Consider the following 16,802-nt stretch of genomic DNA (forward strand, 5'->3'; position numbering starts at 1 on the left):
ATATAGTACCCAGATTTGATTTTTAATACCATTTCCATGTGATTTTATAAAGACCTGTTTGTTGTATTTAGTATTTAGAAGATGTGTAATAAGTAAGTTAGTCATGTAAGTGTGTCATTTTTTCCCCATGTAACATGCATGTAGAGGTGCCACACATCAAGCACATAAGGAACACCAAGCTACCTTTAATTGTAAAGTTCCACTTTAATTCATCCATATTCAAATTCATACAGCAAATTGTTTCACAGTAAATATATTATTGACCACAGGCAAAGTTGAATCACCATCACAACTGTATGGCTATTCAAACAAGTAGCACCTGATTTCCCAGGTTTCCCAGCTCTTAGTCCTGCTCCAGCTGGGTAGCCCAAACCTGAAAATAAAAACACTGAGCTTTTTTACTGCAGATCTGACAATATGAATAGTAAGTTAGCAGAATTAGAAGGTAGAAATTAAAGATGCAACTTGTTTAAGCTGATAATTCATTAATTAGTTCCATAATGCGAGATATTTTAAAGGAAACCTTTAAAAAAATCCTTAGAACTGGGATTAGGAACTATTCATCTTCTGGGCATCAAGCATAATAATATACACTTACTGACCACTTTATGAGGAACACTTGTACATTTATGCAATTATCCAGTCAGCCACTCACGTGACAACAGCACAATGCATAAAATCATGCAGCTACATGGAGTTAATGTTCACATCAAGCATCAGAATGGGGGAAAAAGTAATCTCAGTTACTTTGACCATGGTGTGATTGTTGGTGCCAGATGGGTTGGTCTGAGGATCTTAGAAACTGCTGATCTCTTGAGAGTTTACACAGAATGATGTGGAAAAAAAAATATCCAGTGAGCAGCAGTTCTGTAGCTTGTTGATGAGAGAGGTCAGAGGAGAATGGACAGACTTGTTTGAGATGATATGAAGGCTATGGTAACTCAAATAACCACTCTTTACATCTGTGGTGAGCAGAAAAGCATTTTAGAATGCGCATCATGGTGAACCTTGAGGAGGATGGGCTATAACAGCAGAAGACCACAATGGGTTCCACTCCTGTCAACCAAGAATAAGAACCTGAGGCTACACTGTGCACAGGCTGGACAATTAAAGATTGGAAAAGGACCAGAGGACATTTTTCCAATCTTCAACTGTCCAGTTTCCTTAAATAAATTTGCACGCTCTAGAGAGTGTCGTGCACCGCAAGCTGGCCTAGTGGTTAGCGTGTCCACCTCTTGATCGGGAGATTGTGAGTTCTACTTGTGGTTGGGTCATACCAAAGACCATCATAAAAATGGTACCTACTGCCATCTGGTAAGGCATGTTGCAATACAGATGTGAGTGGGGAGTCAAACTCTTGCGGATACCAGAGGATTAACCCCCCACGGTAACCCTAGGTGAGAGGCTGAAGACTATAGAAGCAGAGATCAGCACTGCCCAATGCGCCTTAAGGGCCTGGTTAGTACTGAGACGGGAGACTGCCTGGGAAGACCAGGTCCTTGCACAGGAGGGACTTTCTCTTTGAGAGAGGGTTGTGCTTGAAAATCCCAGGAGATTGGCAGTTTCAGAAATATTCAAGCTAGCTTGTCTGGCATCAACAACCGTACCATGGTCAAAGTCACTGAGATCACAGTTTTCCCCATTTTCATGTTTGATGTGAACATTAACTGAGGCTCTTGATCTTTATCTACATGCATTGCCCTACTGCCACACCAAGTTGACTGGATGATTACAGAATGATCAGGGGTATAGATGGCTAGGCTATTACAGTAATATCTGCTGCTATATACCTCCTCCTTGACCACCCAGACCACCTCCAAGTGCACCAGGTCCTCCACGAATGCTTCCTTGACCTCCACCAACTCCTCCTAGACCAGTACCAACACCTCCAGGAACTCCTCCAAGTCCTCCTGGGCCTCCCACCCCACCCAGTGCTCCAGTTCCCCAATAGCCTGATGTAAAAAAGATTTATTTAAATCTTTGCCTGCTTTACCATTGGGATATAAAGTAAATCTGCTAGTCACATACTTTTGGCTGGCTTTCCCATTCCAGGACCTGGGGGGGGGGAGACTACAGTCATTGGCTGCATGAGAAATGATTACGCATTGTATATTATATTTTAAGACATGCCATTTTATCTGATCATTATCTAAAACTACCTAATGGACTCTTAATAATAGGTTAACTTAATTACTTAATTCATTAATTTAAAATATGAATGCTATGTTTCCTTAATATTTATTATTGAATTGAGGAGATTAAAATAGCAAACCTTTGCTACCAACAGCAGCTCCACTTGGGAACCTTAGACCTGGAAAATATCAGATATTATTTCATAGGAGGCATTTGTAGATGCCTAGTTTTAATGAAATCAATTCATGAAAAAGTAATCATTTTTAGATTTTTTTTTAAACAAAATCATGAACATACCATTTACTGGAAGAAGGCTGCTGGTACCTAAACCTCCAACCCCACCATAACCTAGAATGAGCAAAATTGCTTTTAAGACAGAATCATGCCAAGTCAAAGTTGTCAAACATGTGGCCCACGGCCTGGAACTGGCCTGATAAGGATTTAAATACAGCCCACCAATTAAAATAAGCTTGTAGACACTACTTATGCAAGCTAATTTATATTTCATAAAACCATAATTTGGACTTCTTTCTAATGAATTGCAGTGTGTTTGTCTGTTCTGTACATGATATGTTTAATCTGTTTGTGAATTTAGATAGATGCCAATAAAGGAACACATTTGAGAACATTTGTTGATGTGCTATTGGTCAGTAAGCTGTTTTTTTGTTTCCCACCCACTCGACATCAAACTAAGAATAATGTGGCCCATTACATAAAATAAATTTGACACCACTGAGTTAGATAATTAATTTTATTCATATTTGTTATGTGTAGTTTTGCCAGAATTCTGACCTCCAGTTCCTGCTGCTGTACCTCCTGGCAGTAGACTGCTACTTCCAGGCAAAAAGCCACTTCCTGTTGTCATTCCAGGCCCTGTCACTCCACCTGGGCCTCCGATGCCACCAAGGAGTCCTCCAACTGTACTAACGTATCCTGAAGCAGAACAATTTTATGTAGAGATAAAAAGCATGGCATGAAAAGGCATTTCTTGACATGTATATTGAATTATATTTATATTAACATTTATATTTTGTTTAATAGGCCCTTGGAAAATTATGAATGAATACCTTTGGGGGGTTTAATTGTTCCACCTACAGGGCTGGTACTAACTCCACCTGGTCCGCCTCCAATTCCACCTGGTCCCCCTCCAACTCCACCTGGTCCCCCTCCAACCCCACCTGGTCCCCCTCCAACCCCACCAGGTCCCCCTCCAACTCCACCTGGTCCCCCTCCAACTCCACCTGGTCCCCCTCCAACCCCACCAGGTCCCCCTCCAACTCCACCTGGTCCCCCTCCAACTCCACCTGGTCCCCCTCCAACTCCACCTGGTCCCCCTCCAACTCCACCAGGTCCCCCTCCAACTCCACCAGGTCCCCCTCCAACTCCACCTGGTCTGCCTTCAATTCCACCTAGTCCAATGCCAGTTCCACTTGGCTCTTCACCAGTTCCACCTGGAGTATCACCACGTCCAGGTATGACACCACCTCGGGCAAATACATACACAATAAAATTACAATTCTGGTCTCGCTAGGACAAGATGTTCTTGAGTAACCATGCTGAGAGGAATTGGGAATACCTGGAGGTTTCAGAGGCTTGGCTCCTGGTAGACCATCACCTACTCCACCTGCACAAGATTATATCCAACCACAACTTATAAGATAGTCCTGAACACTGATAACTAGATTTTTAATAAAATTATTTAGCTGCATATTGCTGTGTATGTACTGGTTACTGAGACATTGTAATTTCCTACATAGTTCACTTTGTATTGATGTTTTGCAAAACTGTGTAAACCTTTTGCCATTGTCACATTTCTGACACTTAATGGTAAAAACACTTGTTTATGTAACATAACGTAACATAGCAGATAACACTATTACTATATTTTCACGATATTTGTTGTTATTGTCTATCATAATAACAGTGACACAATCAGAAATATTTACATTCTCAAATTAATAATCTTATAGCTAAATTAATACAATCATCTGCATTTGGTTTTTGCAATTTTCCACCAACACCAATACTGACACCAAACCAGTACCAACACCAGCACCTTGGAAAAAGATTGATCAGCTTTTAAATCTTTCCATAGCTTTTGTTTTGATTGATATAGGTTGTCTATGGCTAGTTTATGAGTAGTTTTATTAAAGTGATCTTTGTAAGATGGAGCTGAATCAAGTTACAGTAATGTTTCAGAGCTGTCTGCTTATCAGCAGCAAAAATATGTAGTTAGTTATTTGTTTTATTTCCATTTTAGATCAGTAGTTTAGGTGTGAGTGAAATACATTTTACAATTTGTTATAAAGAATAGCAGCTGAAATGAAGTAATTGGGTATTGCTTCTAGTTTTTTTTTTTACACAGTAAACTGGTTAAAAAGTTAAAATATATCTTTCTTGCCTAAAGTTTTATTATCGTTTGACATTCAAAATGAACCTTGAGAAGACACAAGGAGGCTAAAGTCATACTTGTCTTTGTATCAGCATGGTATGTTAGTAGAACCATGCAGCAATGCAAACCCACTTCATTCTCAGGTAGGCTTCTTTTTACCCCAGTAGAATTAGTAAAGGGTTGTTAATCTATTAAGTTTCAATTGTACTCATTACAGTACCTGCTCCTGCCAGTTGTTGGGATTGGGGATTTAACAAATACAACACCAATACCGAGACCTGTTCCAGAGCTATCAACACCAATACCCAGGGCCGTCGACAGGGGGGGACAACCGGGTATTTTGTCCCGGGCCCAGGCATGAGGGGGGGCCCAGAACTGGTCCCTCATGAAGATGCCATTAATCATTCTGTTTCATTTCAAAATGTGTTGATTTGGGGGAGAAAAATGTGCTATATTTGCATTCAATGAATGATTTCTGGTTCTTTTGCCTTTATTGTCTTCGAAAATAGATTCAAGAACCCACCTACCACCCCTAATGCAGAAATGGTTTGGTCTTTGATTAAGGCGCCAAATAACACGGCACTATTGAGGTATTTCACCTGACGTCACAGGGTCACGTGACGCCCCGGTGTCCGCCATTTTGGACGGCAAGCTAGCTAATGTCAACATCATAGTACCTAGTATGTTGCTGTAGCAACGTTTACGTTCAGTCATTTGGATGACTGTTAAAACCTTTCAGTCTCAAGTTTTTCCTTTACTGTATTTACTAGTTTACTGAGCCAGCCAGCCCCGGAGCGCTAGTTAGCGCCGGCCAGCCCCGGAGCGCTAGCTAGCACCGGCCAGCCCCGGAGCGCTAGCTAGTGCCGGCCAGCCCCGGAGCGCTAGCTAGCGCCGGCCAGCCCCGGAGCGCTAGCTAGCGCCGGCCAGCCCCGGAGCGCTAGCTAGCCCCGGAGCGCTAGCCAGCCCCGGCCAGCCCCAGAGCGCCAGCCAGCCCCGGAGCGCTAGCCAGCGCCGGCCAGCCCCGGAGCGCTAGCCAGCCCCGGAGCGCTAGCCAGCCCCGGCCAGCCCCGGAGCACTAGCTAGCCCCGGCCAGCCCCGGAGCGCGCTCAGTAAACTAGTAAATACAGTAAAGGAAAAACTTATAACGGGCCATGTCTCAACAGACTAAGAAGTTATTTCAATGACATTTAATAACATTTTGTTTATCCTGAGGACCGAAAGTAAATGAAAATGTGAACAAATCTTAGCTGTCAGTGAACAGTCCTGGTGGAAGCAGGTAAACGTCGTTCTCTAAGCCTGCTAACCTCAATTTTTGCAAATACCTCTCCCTCTGCTCGCCCTGTAAATGCCTTATGTCGCTGGATAGTGAAGGTGTTTTCTGCATCTCGCTCCTTTTTCTTTTATGTTTTTCGTTTGTCGCCTTCCTCGCATTCAAACTGATTTGAGCCGTGCCGTCCAAAATGGCAGCATCACATGACTTGGTCACGTGAGTGAAATACCTCAATAGAGATCTTGCAGTCACGTGACCGGAAAGAACACAACCGCCATCTTGTCGGTAAAAAACACCGCTGAATACTGCTGCACTCGTGTACAGAATGGATCAGTTTCAACCGACGGACTACACGGCTCATTTTTCTAATGAACAGATAACTAGATATATGTCTAAAATAAATGATCTACAGATTTGTGACCCTTATGGCTTACCGGACGGAGTTTTCACGACCGGATTTTGAACTGCCAGCAGAATACCCGGACGTGTATGATTACCTCATTAACTTTCCCTTGCTGTTCAGTGGTGAAGCACTGCGTGCTTATAAATCTCTGCACAGTTATCTTTATAGAAATTCAGGATTTGTCAGCGACTCAGATGTGGCATCTTGTAAACAAGAAAATAATCCTCATTGGATGGGTAAGTCACTTAAGTATTACTAGTACTGCACTGACCAGCCGATTATAGAATAGAATAAGGTAATTCCAAATCGTCCGTTTTGTTTACATGGATCTGGCGTTGGAGAGGTAGAGGCTTGGCAGTGGAGATTTGAGTGGCTGTTTGTATGTGTATATGTATGTGGCAATCATATCCAAATGTTTTAGGCACGCTTGCTGAGCTGCGCTGAGCTGGACTCCGGTTAGCTGAAAGCCCGTGGAACGCTGCCTCTTGTTAATTAAACCTTATTTTGTTGGAAATCATCCCGTGTAGATACGACGGCATGTGAAATTGCCAGCTAGATAGAGTTTAATGTAACGAATGGGCTATAAATGGGGTGTTTTGAGGTTAGTCTGTTGCAAAACATTAAACTTTCGCTTAGAATGGATACTCTTCAAACAATTCCCTTGCTCAAGTGAAAAATGATAGGCCTGTATGAAAAGCACAATTAATGAAAGTAGCCTAATAAGCCCTAAATGAATAAAACAACCTCTGTTTTATTGTTGTTGCTTACACGTTAAGATTTTGAAATCTTCTCGGTCCAGTTCTATATCCAGGGAACGTTGTAATCCTTTTGGTTTATCCGTAATAAACGTGTCAGCCCCCAGGTCAGATAGGCTAATGTTATGTGGTTGGGAGGGTGTCAATTTTTTTTTGTAACATTCTAAATCGAGTATGGAAAGGACGTTTATGAAAAACAAGACAAAAAAATACACTGAAAAACTCACTGTACACATCACTAGTGGTGATGCTTCTATGTTCAGATTTTGGAAAGCCATAACTCCGTTCTCATTGAGGCCCAGTTCCATCCCGTAAACAATCATTTTGGTTTATCAACTACCTGCACTCAAACATGTCACAGGAGAGGCTCAATGGGCTGGCTATGCTCTCTATAGAGCGCGAACTTGCAAAGAAGCTGGACTTCAATGACCTTATTGACGACTTTGCCACAGCAAAAGTCCGGCGCATTGCATTTCGCACCTGAATAGTTGCAGACTAAGGAAATGTTCAAACTGTAAATATGTTGAAATGTTGAAATAAAATGGTTGACTGTTATAATGGGCTTGGAATACCTGTTATTTAAGGGTTGGAGTGAATGGAGACTGTGAAGAGGGGTTGGGTGTGGGTGGTTGCTGTGTGGCGATGTGCGTGCGCGCGTATGTGTGTGTGTGTGGGGGGCACTCAGATTATTTGGGGGGGGCCCACTCAGATTATTTTGTCCCGGGCCCAGCCAAAGCTGTCAACGGCCCTGCCAATACCAATGCCAATACCTCTGGCAACATTTACACTCGTGGTGCCACCAAAACTAAGACCAATCCCCAAACCAAATCCTGATAAAGAGACCAGAAGCTGATGTGATTTGAGTTAAATATTTACTTTTTACTGGAATTTTTGACTGTATATACCACCTGATGGCTGACCTTGACCAACACCACTTGGAAACAAGTTGGTAATAAAAGTTGTAATATCTTGTAATAATTTGTTTTGATTTTCATATGGAAAATAAACATAAAATGGACTGAAGAATTGCATGCATTTTATTCACTGTATCTCCAGAGGGAGACACAGGAACATCTGAGGGGGTTTTCCACTCCTACTCACCAATTCTTGTTCCAGCTATGAAAACACAAGGAAAAACATAAAATCAATGTACAAAGAAAAGATACACTTGCACACAGAGAAGATAATACAAATATATTTAATGCTTACTTGAGCCTCCATATGATTACAAAAAATACAATTATTTTATGAGTAATTTTTTCTTAATTCCAGCCCTTACCACTGGGTTGAATTACTCCAATATCAACTAGAGAGAGAGAGAGAGGAGAGAGAGAGGATCACTTTATGTGATTGCACTTAAAATATTTTTGAGCCATCAAGTATGCTAATATCATAAATTTTAATGTTTCCTTTTTTTAAGATGGAAGAAAGCCTTACTTTCTGGTATCTGCCCTCCCGTTCCACCTGAAAAGAAAAAATAAATGGCAAAAATTGAAATGAGAAAAGTTTGGAAATAGGAATGAGAAGAGATTGATTATAATTGATTATTGGTTATTAACAAAGGTTCTGTAACCTACCTGGAACTGAACCAGCTGCATCTAAAATATGGAAAAATGGAAGAAAATCAATACACAAATTCTATCTATCTATCTATCTATCTATCTATCTATCTATCTATCTATCTATCTATCTATCTATCTATCTATCTATCTATCTATCTATCTATCACAATATGATACTAGGCAACTGGCTCTGGGTTCATATAAGGTTCTTCTAATGTAAGCATGGAGGCAAATGTAGCTTAACATAGCACATGGGTTTCCTGAAACCATTCCTCTTCCCAAATCTGATTCTTTTAATACAGGATTATGATAGCTTATAATCAGATTCTTTTTTTTCACCAATGAAAACTAGTCATGAATGAAGACAATGATGTGTAAAACATCAGCATTCAAAATAATACCTGGTTTACCACCAGCTAGGATTGGTATTCCTGTCCCAGTAACTCCAAGTCCATCCCCATCAACAGGACCGCCGCTAACTCCTTTAATTAAAAAAAAAGTCACCACCTACACAACTTCATATGGAAATCCAAAATAGTTTAAATATGACTAGAAAATACAAGCTGCTTTCAAACCCCACAATATCTTCATTTTTAAAATTTACCTTCACCTGGACCACCACCAATAGAGCTTCCAGATCCCTCTATCACGCCACCTGATTCTTTTGAATGATTAAATTGAGGCATTTCATGTCAAGATTATATAGGGTGTAAGAAGAAAAGTGTGAGAAAAGATGGGGGGGGGGACTTACCCAACCTGGGGGATTTAGTAGCACCTGTGTTCAAAGTAAAGACACATTTATTACATTTGTAAAGAGCCATTTGGGGTGAAGTCACAATTTAACTTAACATTTTGCACATTAGATTTCTAACAAGCACTATACTAACCTGGTCCTTCTGTAGTGTCATTACCAGTCCGAACAGCTGATCCAGCAGGATAGAGGGAGAAAAACAAAGAAAGAGTTATAGGTTTCTGCACAGGTGTATTATTTCTGTCCTGCTTCTTTCTTTCTTTCTCTTTCTTTCTTACTGACTGACTTTCTTTCTTTCTGATTAATTTTCTTTCTTTCTTCCTGACTGACTGTCTGTCTGTCTTTCTTACTGACTTTCTTTCTTTCTGATTAACTTTCTTTCTTTCTTTCTTTCTTTCTTTCTTTCTTACTGATTAACTTTCTTTTTTACTGATTAACTTTCTTTCTTTCTTTCTTTCTTTCTTTCTTTCTTTCTTTCTTTCTTTCTTTCTTTTTCTTTCTTTCTTACTGATTAACTTTCTTTTTTACTGATTAACTTTCTTTCTTTCTTTCTTACTGATTAACTTTCTTTTTTACTGATTAACTTTCTTTCTTTCTTTCTTTCTTTCTTTCTTTCTTTCTTTCTTTCTTTCTTTTTCTTTCTTTCTTACTGATTAACTTTCTTTTTTACTGATTAACTTTCTTTCTTTCTTTCTTACTGATTAACTTTCTTTTTTACTGATTAACTTTCTTTCTTTCTTTCTTTCTTTCTTTCTTTCTTTCTTTCTTTCTTTCTTACTGATTAACTTTCTTTTTTACTGATTAACTTTCTTTCTTTCCTTCTTTCTTTCTGACTGACTGACTTTCTTTCTTTCTCTCTTTCTTTTTTGCTGATTAACTTTCTTTCTTCCTAACTTTCTTTCTTTCTTTCTGACTGCCTTTCTTTCTTTCTCTCTTACTGATTAACTTTCTTTTTTACTGATTTTCTTTCTTTCTTTCTGACTGACTGACTTTCTTTCTTTCTTACTGACTGACTTTCTTTCTTTCTGATTAATTTTCTTTCTTTCTTCCTGACTGACTGTCTGTCTGTCTTTCTTACTGACTTTCTTTCTTTCTTTCTTTCTTTCTTTCTTTCTTTCTTTCTTTCTTTCTTTCTTACTGATTAACTTTCTTTTTTACTGATTAACTTTCTTTCTTTCTTTCTTTCTTTCTTTCTTTCTTTCTTTCTTTCTTTCTTTCTTTCTTTCTTACTGATTAACTTTCTTTTTTACTGATTAACTTTCTTTCTTTCTCTTTCTTTCTTTCTTTCTTTCTTTCTTTCTTTCTTTCTTACTGATTAACTTTCTTTCTTACTGATTAACTTTCTTTTTTACTGATTAACTTTCTTTCTTTCTTTCTTTCTTTCTTTCTTTCTTTCTTTCTTACTGATTAACTTTCTTTTTTACTGATTAACTTTCTTTCTTTCTTTCTTTCTTTCTTTCTTTCTTTCTTTTTTACTGATTAACTTTCTTTTTTACTGATTAACTTTCTTTCTTTCTTTCTATTTATTTCTTACTGATTAACTTTCTTTTTTACTGATTAACTTTCTTTCCTTCTTTCTTTCTGACTGACTGACTTTCTTTCTCTCTTTTTTGCTGATTAACTTTCTTTCTTCCTAACTTTCTTTCTTTCTTTCTTTCTGACTGCCTTTCTTTCTCTCTTACTGATTAACTTTCTTTTTTACTGATTTTCTTTCTTTCTTTCTGACTGACTGACTTTCTTTCTTTCTGATTAATTTTCTTTCTTTCTTCCTGACTGTCTTTCTTTCTTTCTTTCTTTCTTTCTTTCTTTCTTTCTTTCTTTCTTTCTTACTGATTAACTTTCTTTTTTACTGATTAACTTTCTTTCTTTCTTTCTATTTATTTCTTACTGATTAACTTTCTTTTTTACTGATTAACTTTCTTTCTTTCTTTCTTACTGATTAACTTTCTTTTTTACTGATTAACTTTCTTTCCTTCTTTCTTTCTGACTGACTGACTTTCTTTCTCTCTTTCTTTTTTGCTGATTAACTTTCTTTCTTCCTAACTTTCTTTCTTTCTGACTGCCTTTCTTTCTTTCTTTCTTTCTTTCTTTCTTTCTTTCTTTCTTTCTTTCTTTCTCTCTTACTGATTAACTTTCTTTTTTACTGATTTTCTTTCTTTCTGACTGACTGACTGACTGACTTTCTTTCTTTCTTACTGACTGACTTTCTTTCTTTCTGATTAATTTTCTTTCTTTCTTCCTGACTGACTGTCTGACTGACTGCCTTCCTTTCTTTCTGACTGACTTTCTTTCTTTCTTTCTTTCTTTCTTTCTTTCTTTCGGACTAAAAAGTTGCTGGTTCAATTCCCTGAACTGGCTGGAAAAGTGTGTGTGTGTGGGTGGGGGGAATGAACAGCACGTTCCCCTCCCTCTACATCCATGGCTGAACTGGCCTTGTGCAAGGCACCTAACTCCCAGCTGCCCAGATGTGTGTTGACTGCTAACTTGTGTGTGCATGTGTGTGTTCACTGCTTCAGAAGGGCCAAATGCAGAGAAAGAATTTTATTCTGCGCCAAAGTATATGTGACAAATAAATTCTTCTTCTATCTGACTTATACTTACAAACATTCTACTTTGCTTGCTTACTTACTTTCTTTCCTATTTAAGGACGTACTTTCTTACTTACTTTATTCCTTCCTTCTTTACTTTCTTTCATTAAACATATTACCTCCATCAGCTCCTGGTTTGGTTCTCTGATCCGTGGATGTTGTTGGTATAATGCCTGGGACTCCTGTTCCTCCTAGTGCTCCTCCTGTGACACCTGGAACTCCTAGGGTCAGATTTAGAACATATTCTTCCTTGTTGTTTTCCTGGTCACTCAATAAAATGGAGGATGTTGATCAACCCAACAAACAAGAGAGGACACCAACACACCATATTTGTCTGTCTTGCTTCCAGTAACTGGTACCCCTCCTGTCCCACCGATAGTGCCTGAAAATAAAACAATTTGTCAAAATGCAGCCTTTTGTTGATTGTTTAACATTTTTCCAATTGTTGATCATCACCTGCACCGGTTGCAGTTCCAGTCCCTATTCCTGTGGTTGTGGTTCCAGCTCCAGCAACACCAGGCACTGACCCTGGTCCACCCAACACAGTCCCAGTTCCAGCAGCAGGTTGGCCTGTTAAGGAGGTGAGTGATCATTAATAGTTCAGAGTTATTAGAGATAAATTAATGCAATAAGACTGTATCCCATTAATCATTCCTTTAAACAGCTTTAGAGGTCCTATCAAAAGGGGTTCCTACCATATTTTGGTGGCTTTCCCCCTGGTCCATATCCTGCATGTTGTAATAGAGAAGAAATGGATACTTAGATCGCATTAAACATTATAAAAACTTGAATGTCATCACTATTGATTTGTTAGTGTTAGCAGAAACTTGCCTCCATACGGTCCAAGACCAGTACTTGGTCCACCAAGAGCAGATCCAGAGCCAAGAGCACCTCCAAAGCCCCCAGGCACTGCTCAATGTATCAACAGAAAAACTCCATCTAGATTACACTGTTACCTTTATAACAGTGCTAACATGTTACAATCGCACTGCTACATTATCCTAAATTCACAAAACGTTTCTATTTAATCCTTTATTTATGAAAAAATAAATTGTAGTATGCAGATTGGACAAAGTGTGAAAGCTGTCACTGCAGAGGTTTTGCTGCATTTTTAAGATGTGGTTACTTAGAAACCTTGTATTTACATTTACATAATATGGCTGATGCTTTTATCCAAAAAAAAAGTTACACTTGAGACAGGATACAAAGGCACAGTTGATGATTAATGAGTAAAAGCCCTACTTATTAACTCTAATCATACCAGCATATTTTGCAACCTATTCATACCAGGTGGGGTCGGTTATGACCCCAAGTTATTTTTAGCCAAATATCGTTACATTTTTTATGTGTAGACAACAAAAGCTTCATAGGAGATCAATATTCTTTATTAAACATCTTGTTAGAGATCCACAAATACTATTCTATACTATTCTATGTATATCTAGGACACCAGTTTGATTCAACCAAACCTATTTTTTTTCAAAAATATTTCCACTTCAACATCCTTCCATACTTTCTGACTCTGAGGATGAACAGCATTGTACTCAGTAGTCTTCCGGCGACCCTCTCTATTTGTCTCTTGGACAATCTGAATCACTATTGGCTGGGTGATAAAAAGCTGGAAAGACTGCAGTATATCAGTACATCTTCCTTCTGGTGTGATTCCAGGGGCCTGTCTCAAAATATCCTGGGCTCGCCTTCGTCCCTGCGGTGGCTGGGCCTTATCCCAAACAGTTCCATCTTTACCAATTATGTGGTCTTGGTCCACAGCAGGGTTGTTGGGCTGGGCTTGGCCTTGGGGAATTGCACCATTGTCCTGGCCTCGCCCACGCCCCCTGCCACGACCTCTGCCATGGCCTCTTCCCCTTTCTTGATTTATTTCAGCCTCTCTGTCGTCAGGGCATTGTTGATTTCCATGGTGTTCAACCTCTGGATCATTATCACTGGCACTCTCAGTGTCACCTCTGTCTGATGCTTCAGATATGTGGTCTGCTTCTTCCTCAGAGTCAGATTCATTTGGTTCACTCTCATCTGTGGTACTGTCCTGCTCTAAGAGTCTTTGAATCTCTTCTCTTCTCAAGTATCTCACTACTCTTGGTCTGCCTGCCATATTTCAATCTGAAAAGACAAAATTGGGTAAAATACACTGAATAAAAAACAAGTACTATATGGCTAAATAGTGAAAATTGAGTGGGGTCGTTTACGACCCCAATGGTTTTTGGTCTGATAAAAAGCAGCATCGAGGGCACAAATAATCCAGATGCGTATCCTGTAACCTGCAAAAAAATGTGACAAATTCATGAAATTTCATGAAAAAATAATGCATATTAAATTTATCCTAAAAAATAGACGTCCAGGGTCAGAAATGACCCCACCTGGTATGATTAGGGTTAAGTAGCTGTTGGGGAAGTCATGGCCTAATGGTTAGAGAATCAGCTTTGGGACTAAAATGTTGCTGGTTTGAGTCCCTGGACCAGCAGGAATGGCTAAAGCGCCCTTGAGCAAGGCACCTAATCCCCAACTGCTGCTCTGGGTATGTTGTATGTCATTCTGAAAAAGAGTGTCTACTAAATGCCTGTAATGTCTTTTCACAAGATATGCTCTTCCTCTTAGAAAATTAATTATGTGTATTATTTATACTTCCTCTATACGGACTTCCTCTGTCTGTTTGACTGCACGAAGTGAGCGATTTCATACGCATTATTTGCTCGGGAATCCCCTCATATTAAATAACTTCCCAGCCACAGAATGGCCTGATATTTTGTGAGGTGTTACAGAAATAAACATGTATCACAATGACTAAATTTCAGAGGGAACTAAATTTCACAGATTTTATGAAATCGAAAGGCCATCTAGCTTTAAGTTGCTTATGTATAGACATGGTCAGTCATGCCACCAATTCAATTGAGTTCATTTGAAAACATATGTATGTTCAGAAGCATACCATATTTAGCAGCTTTCGAACCTGGGCCATATCCTATAAGAAACAAAACATGTTACTTTCAATAGAAAATGTTTGGAAAAACAATTACGGTAAGTACATACACCAATCAGCCATAACATGAAAACCAATGACAGGTGACGTGAATAACACTGATTATCTCATTAGAGTGGCACCTGTCAAGAGGTGGGATATATTAGGCAGCTAGTGAACAGTCAGTTCTCAAACTTGATGTATTGGAAGCAGGAAAAATGGGCATTTTGATATTTTGAGAGACTTTGACAAGAGCCAAATTGTAATGGCTAGACAGCAGGTCTTGTGGGGTGTTCCCAGTGTGCAATGGTTAGTACCTACCAAAAGAGGTCCAAGGAAGGACAACCGGTGAACCTGCGACAGGGTCATGGGAGCCCAAGGCTCACTGATGCGAATGGGGACTGAAGGATAGCATGTCTGAGCTGATCCCTTAGAAGAGCTACTACAGCACAAATTACTGAAAAAGGTAATGCTAGCTATGACAGAAAGGTGTCAGAACACAGTGCATTGCAGTTCACTGCGTATGAGGCTGCAGAGCTGTAGCTCAGTCAGAATGCCCATGCTGACCCTTGTCCACCACCAAAAGCACCTACAATTGGCACGTGAGCCTCAGTACTGGACCATGGGGCAATGGAAGAAGGTGGCCTGGTCTGATGAACCATGCTTTCTTTTACATCATGTGGATGGCCAGGTGCATGGCCGTCACTTACCTGGGGAAGAGATGGCACCAGGATGCTCTATGGGAAGAAGGCAAGCTGGCCAAGACAGTGTGATGCTCTGGGCAATGTTCTGCTGGGGAACCTTGAGTCCTTGCATTCATGTGGATACACCCCTTCTGGCAACAGTATTCCCTGATGGCAGTGGCCTATTTCAGCAAGATAATGCACCCTGCTACACTGCAAAAATTGTTCAGGAATGATTTGAGGAACATGACAAAGGGTTCAAGGTGTTGGCTTGGGCTCCAAATTCCTCAGTTCTCAATCCGATCGAGCATCTGTGGGATGTGATAGACAAACAAGTCCGATCTATGAAGGCCTCACCTCACAACTTTCTGCCAATAACAGCTTGGTGCCAGATACCATTGTACACCTTCAGAGGTCTTGTGGAGTTCATGCCTCAATGGGTCAAAGCTGTTTTGTTGGCACAAAGGAGACCTACATAATATTCAGCAGGTGGTTTTAATGTTATGGCTTTTCAGTGTACATCTAAACCACTTAAATTGTTCTACTGAAGCTTTTTCAAACATGCAATTACCTCCAGCACCTGTAGGCCCTCCTCTGACACCTGTTCCACCAGGTACGCCGCCTGCTCCAAGTCCATATCCAGCCCCAGGACTCAATCCAGTGCCCTGGCCATATCCACCAACAGGTCCTGCTCCAGTTCCATATCCTTGAGCAGGACCTGTACCTATTCCAAATGGTCCACCTACACCAGATGGAGCATTGCTTCCAGCTTGACCTGCACATTGGATTTATAAACAGTCACAATGCAAACTAGTATTATGTGCTTAATAATTTTACAATAATAAAATAAGTTTACCTACCATATTTAAGTGCCTTTGATCCACTTGGATATCCTACAATTAGGACACAAGATGCAAGCAATATATGAAATTGCCAATCTAATAAAATGTGAATGTTATACTGTATGTGTATAACAATTTGTGCTTTACCTCCAGTACCTGGACCATAGCTCCGAGGTACTCCACCAGGACCATATCCCCCAGGTACTCCACCAGGTCCATAGCCTCCAGCTGGTACACCTCCAGTTCCTACTCCACCTCCTGGTGCCACTCCAGCACCAAGACCACCAGCTGGTACTCCTGTTCCTAATCCACCACTGACTACCCCTCCGAATCCTCCAGGCAATCCTGTTCCAGCTGTCCTGACTGTTCCACTTGGGAATCCTTTGCAGCAAAAAATAAAATGTGTATGACATTTTCAGCTTGAGGATTCGGTTAGAGAATTCTAACTA

The 16,802-nt window shown here is 40.0% G+C and overlaps 1 protein-coding gene across 1 annotated transcript in view; it reads right to left on the reverse strand.

Moving 5' to 3' along the window:
* elnb (elastin b) overlaps positions 1-16,802 on the reverse strand; it is a 41,407-nt gene that overhangs the window by 6,241 nt on the left and 18,364 nt on the right. Inside the window, exons 36-60 of the mRNA XM_060934937.1 lie at positions 16,501-16,734; positions 16,372-16,404; positions 16,083-16,286; positions 14,799-14,831; positions 12,686-12,763; positions 12,550-12,582; positions 12,311-12,424; positions 12,180-12,236; positions 11,974-12,075; positions 9,403-9,438; positions 9,267-9,290; positions 9,120-9,176; positions 8,917-8,997; positions 8,531-8,551; positions 8,391-8,417; positions 8,233-8,259; positions 8,055-8,069; positions 3,710-3,757; positions 3,522-3,617; positions 2,926-3,066; positions 2,431-2,481; positions 2,273-2,311; positions 2,029-2,055; positions 1,791-1,952; positions 320-373 (exon numbers count right to left, since the gene is read on the reverse strand). Coding sequence (XP_060790920.1) covers positions 320-373; positions 1,791-1,952; positions 2,029-2,055; positions 2,273-2,311; positions 2,431-2,481; positions 2,926-3,066; positions 3,522-3,617; positions 3,710-3,757; positions 8,055-8,069; positions 8,233-8,259; positions 8,391-8,417; positions 8,531-8,551; positions 8,917-8,997; positions 9,120-9,176; positions 9,267-9,290; positions 9,403-9,438; positions 11,974-12,075; positions 12,180-12,236; positions 12,311-12,424; positions 12,550-12,582; positions 12,686-12,763; positions 14,799-14,831; positions 16,083-16,286; positions 16,372-16,404; positions 16,501-16,734 — 1,794 coding nt within the window. The remainder of the gene's footprint in view (positions 1-319; positions 374-1,790; positions 1,953-2,028; positions 2,056-2,272; positions 2,312-2,430; positions 2,482-2,925; positions 3,067-3,521; positions 3,618-3,709; positions 3,758-8,054; positions 8,070-8,232; positions 8,260-8,390; positions 8,418-8,530; positions 8,552-8,916; positions 8,998-9,119; positions 9,177-9,266; positions 9,291-9,402; positions 9,439-11,973; positions 12,076-12,179; positions 12,237-12,310; positions 12,425-12,549; positions 12,583-12,685; positions 12,764-14,798; positions 14,832-16,082; positions 16,287-16,371; positions 16,405-16,500; positions 16,735-16,802) is intronic.

The sequence above is a fragment of the Neoarius graeffei genome, chromosome 12, assembly GCF_027579695.1.
Source record: "Neoarius graeffei isolate fNeoGra1 chromosome 12, fNeoGra1.pri, whole genome shotgun sequence".
NCBI classification, from domain to species: Eukaryota; Metazoa; Chordata; class Actinopteri; order Siluriformes; family Ariidae; genus Neoarius; species Neoarius graeffei.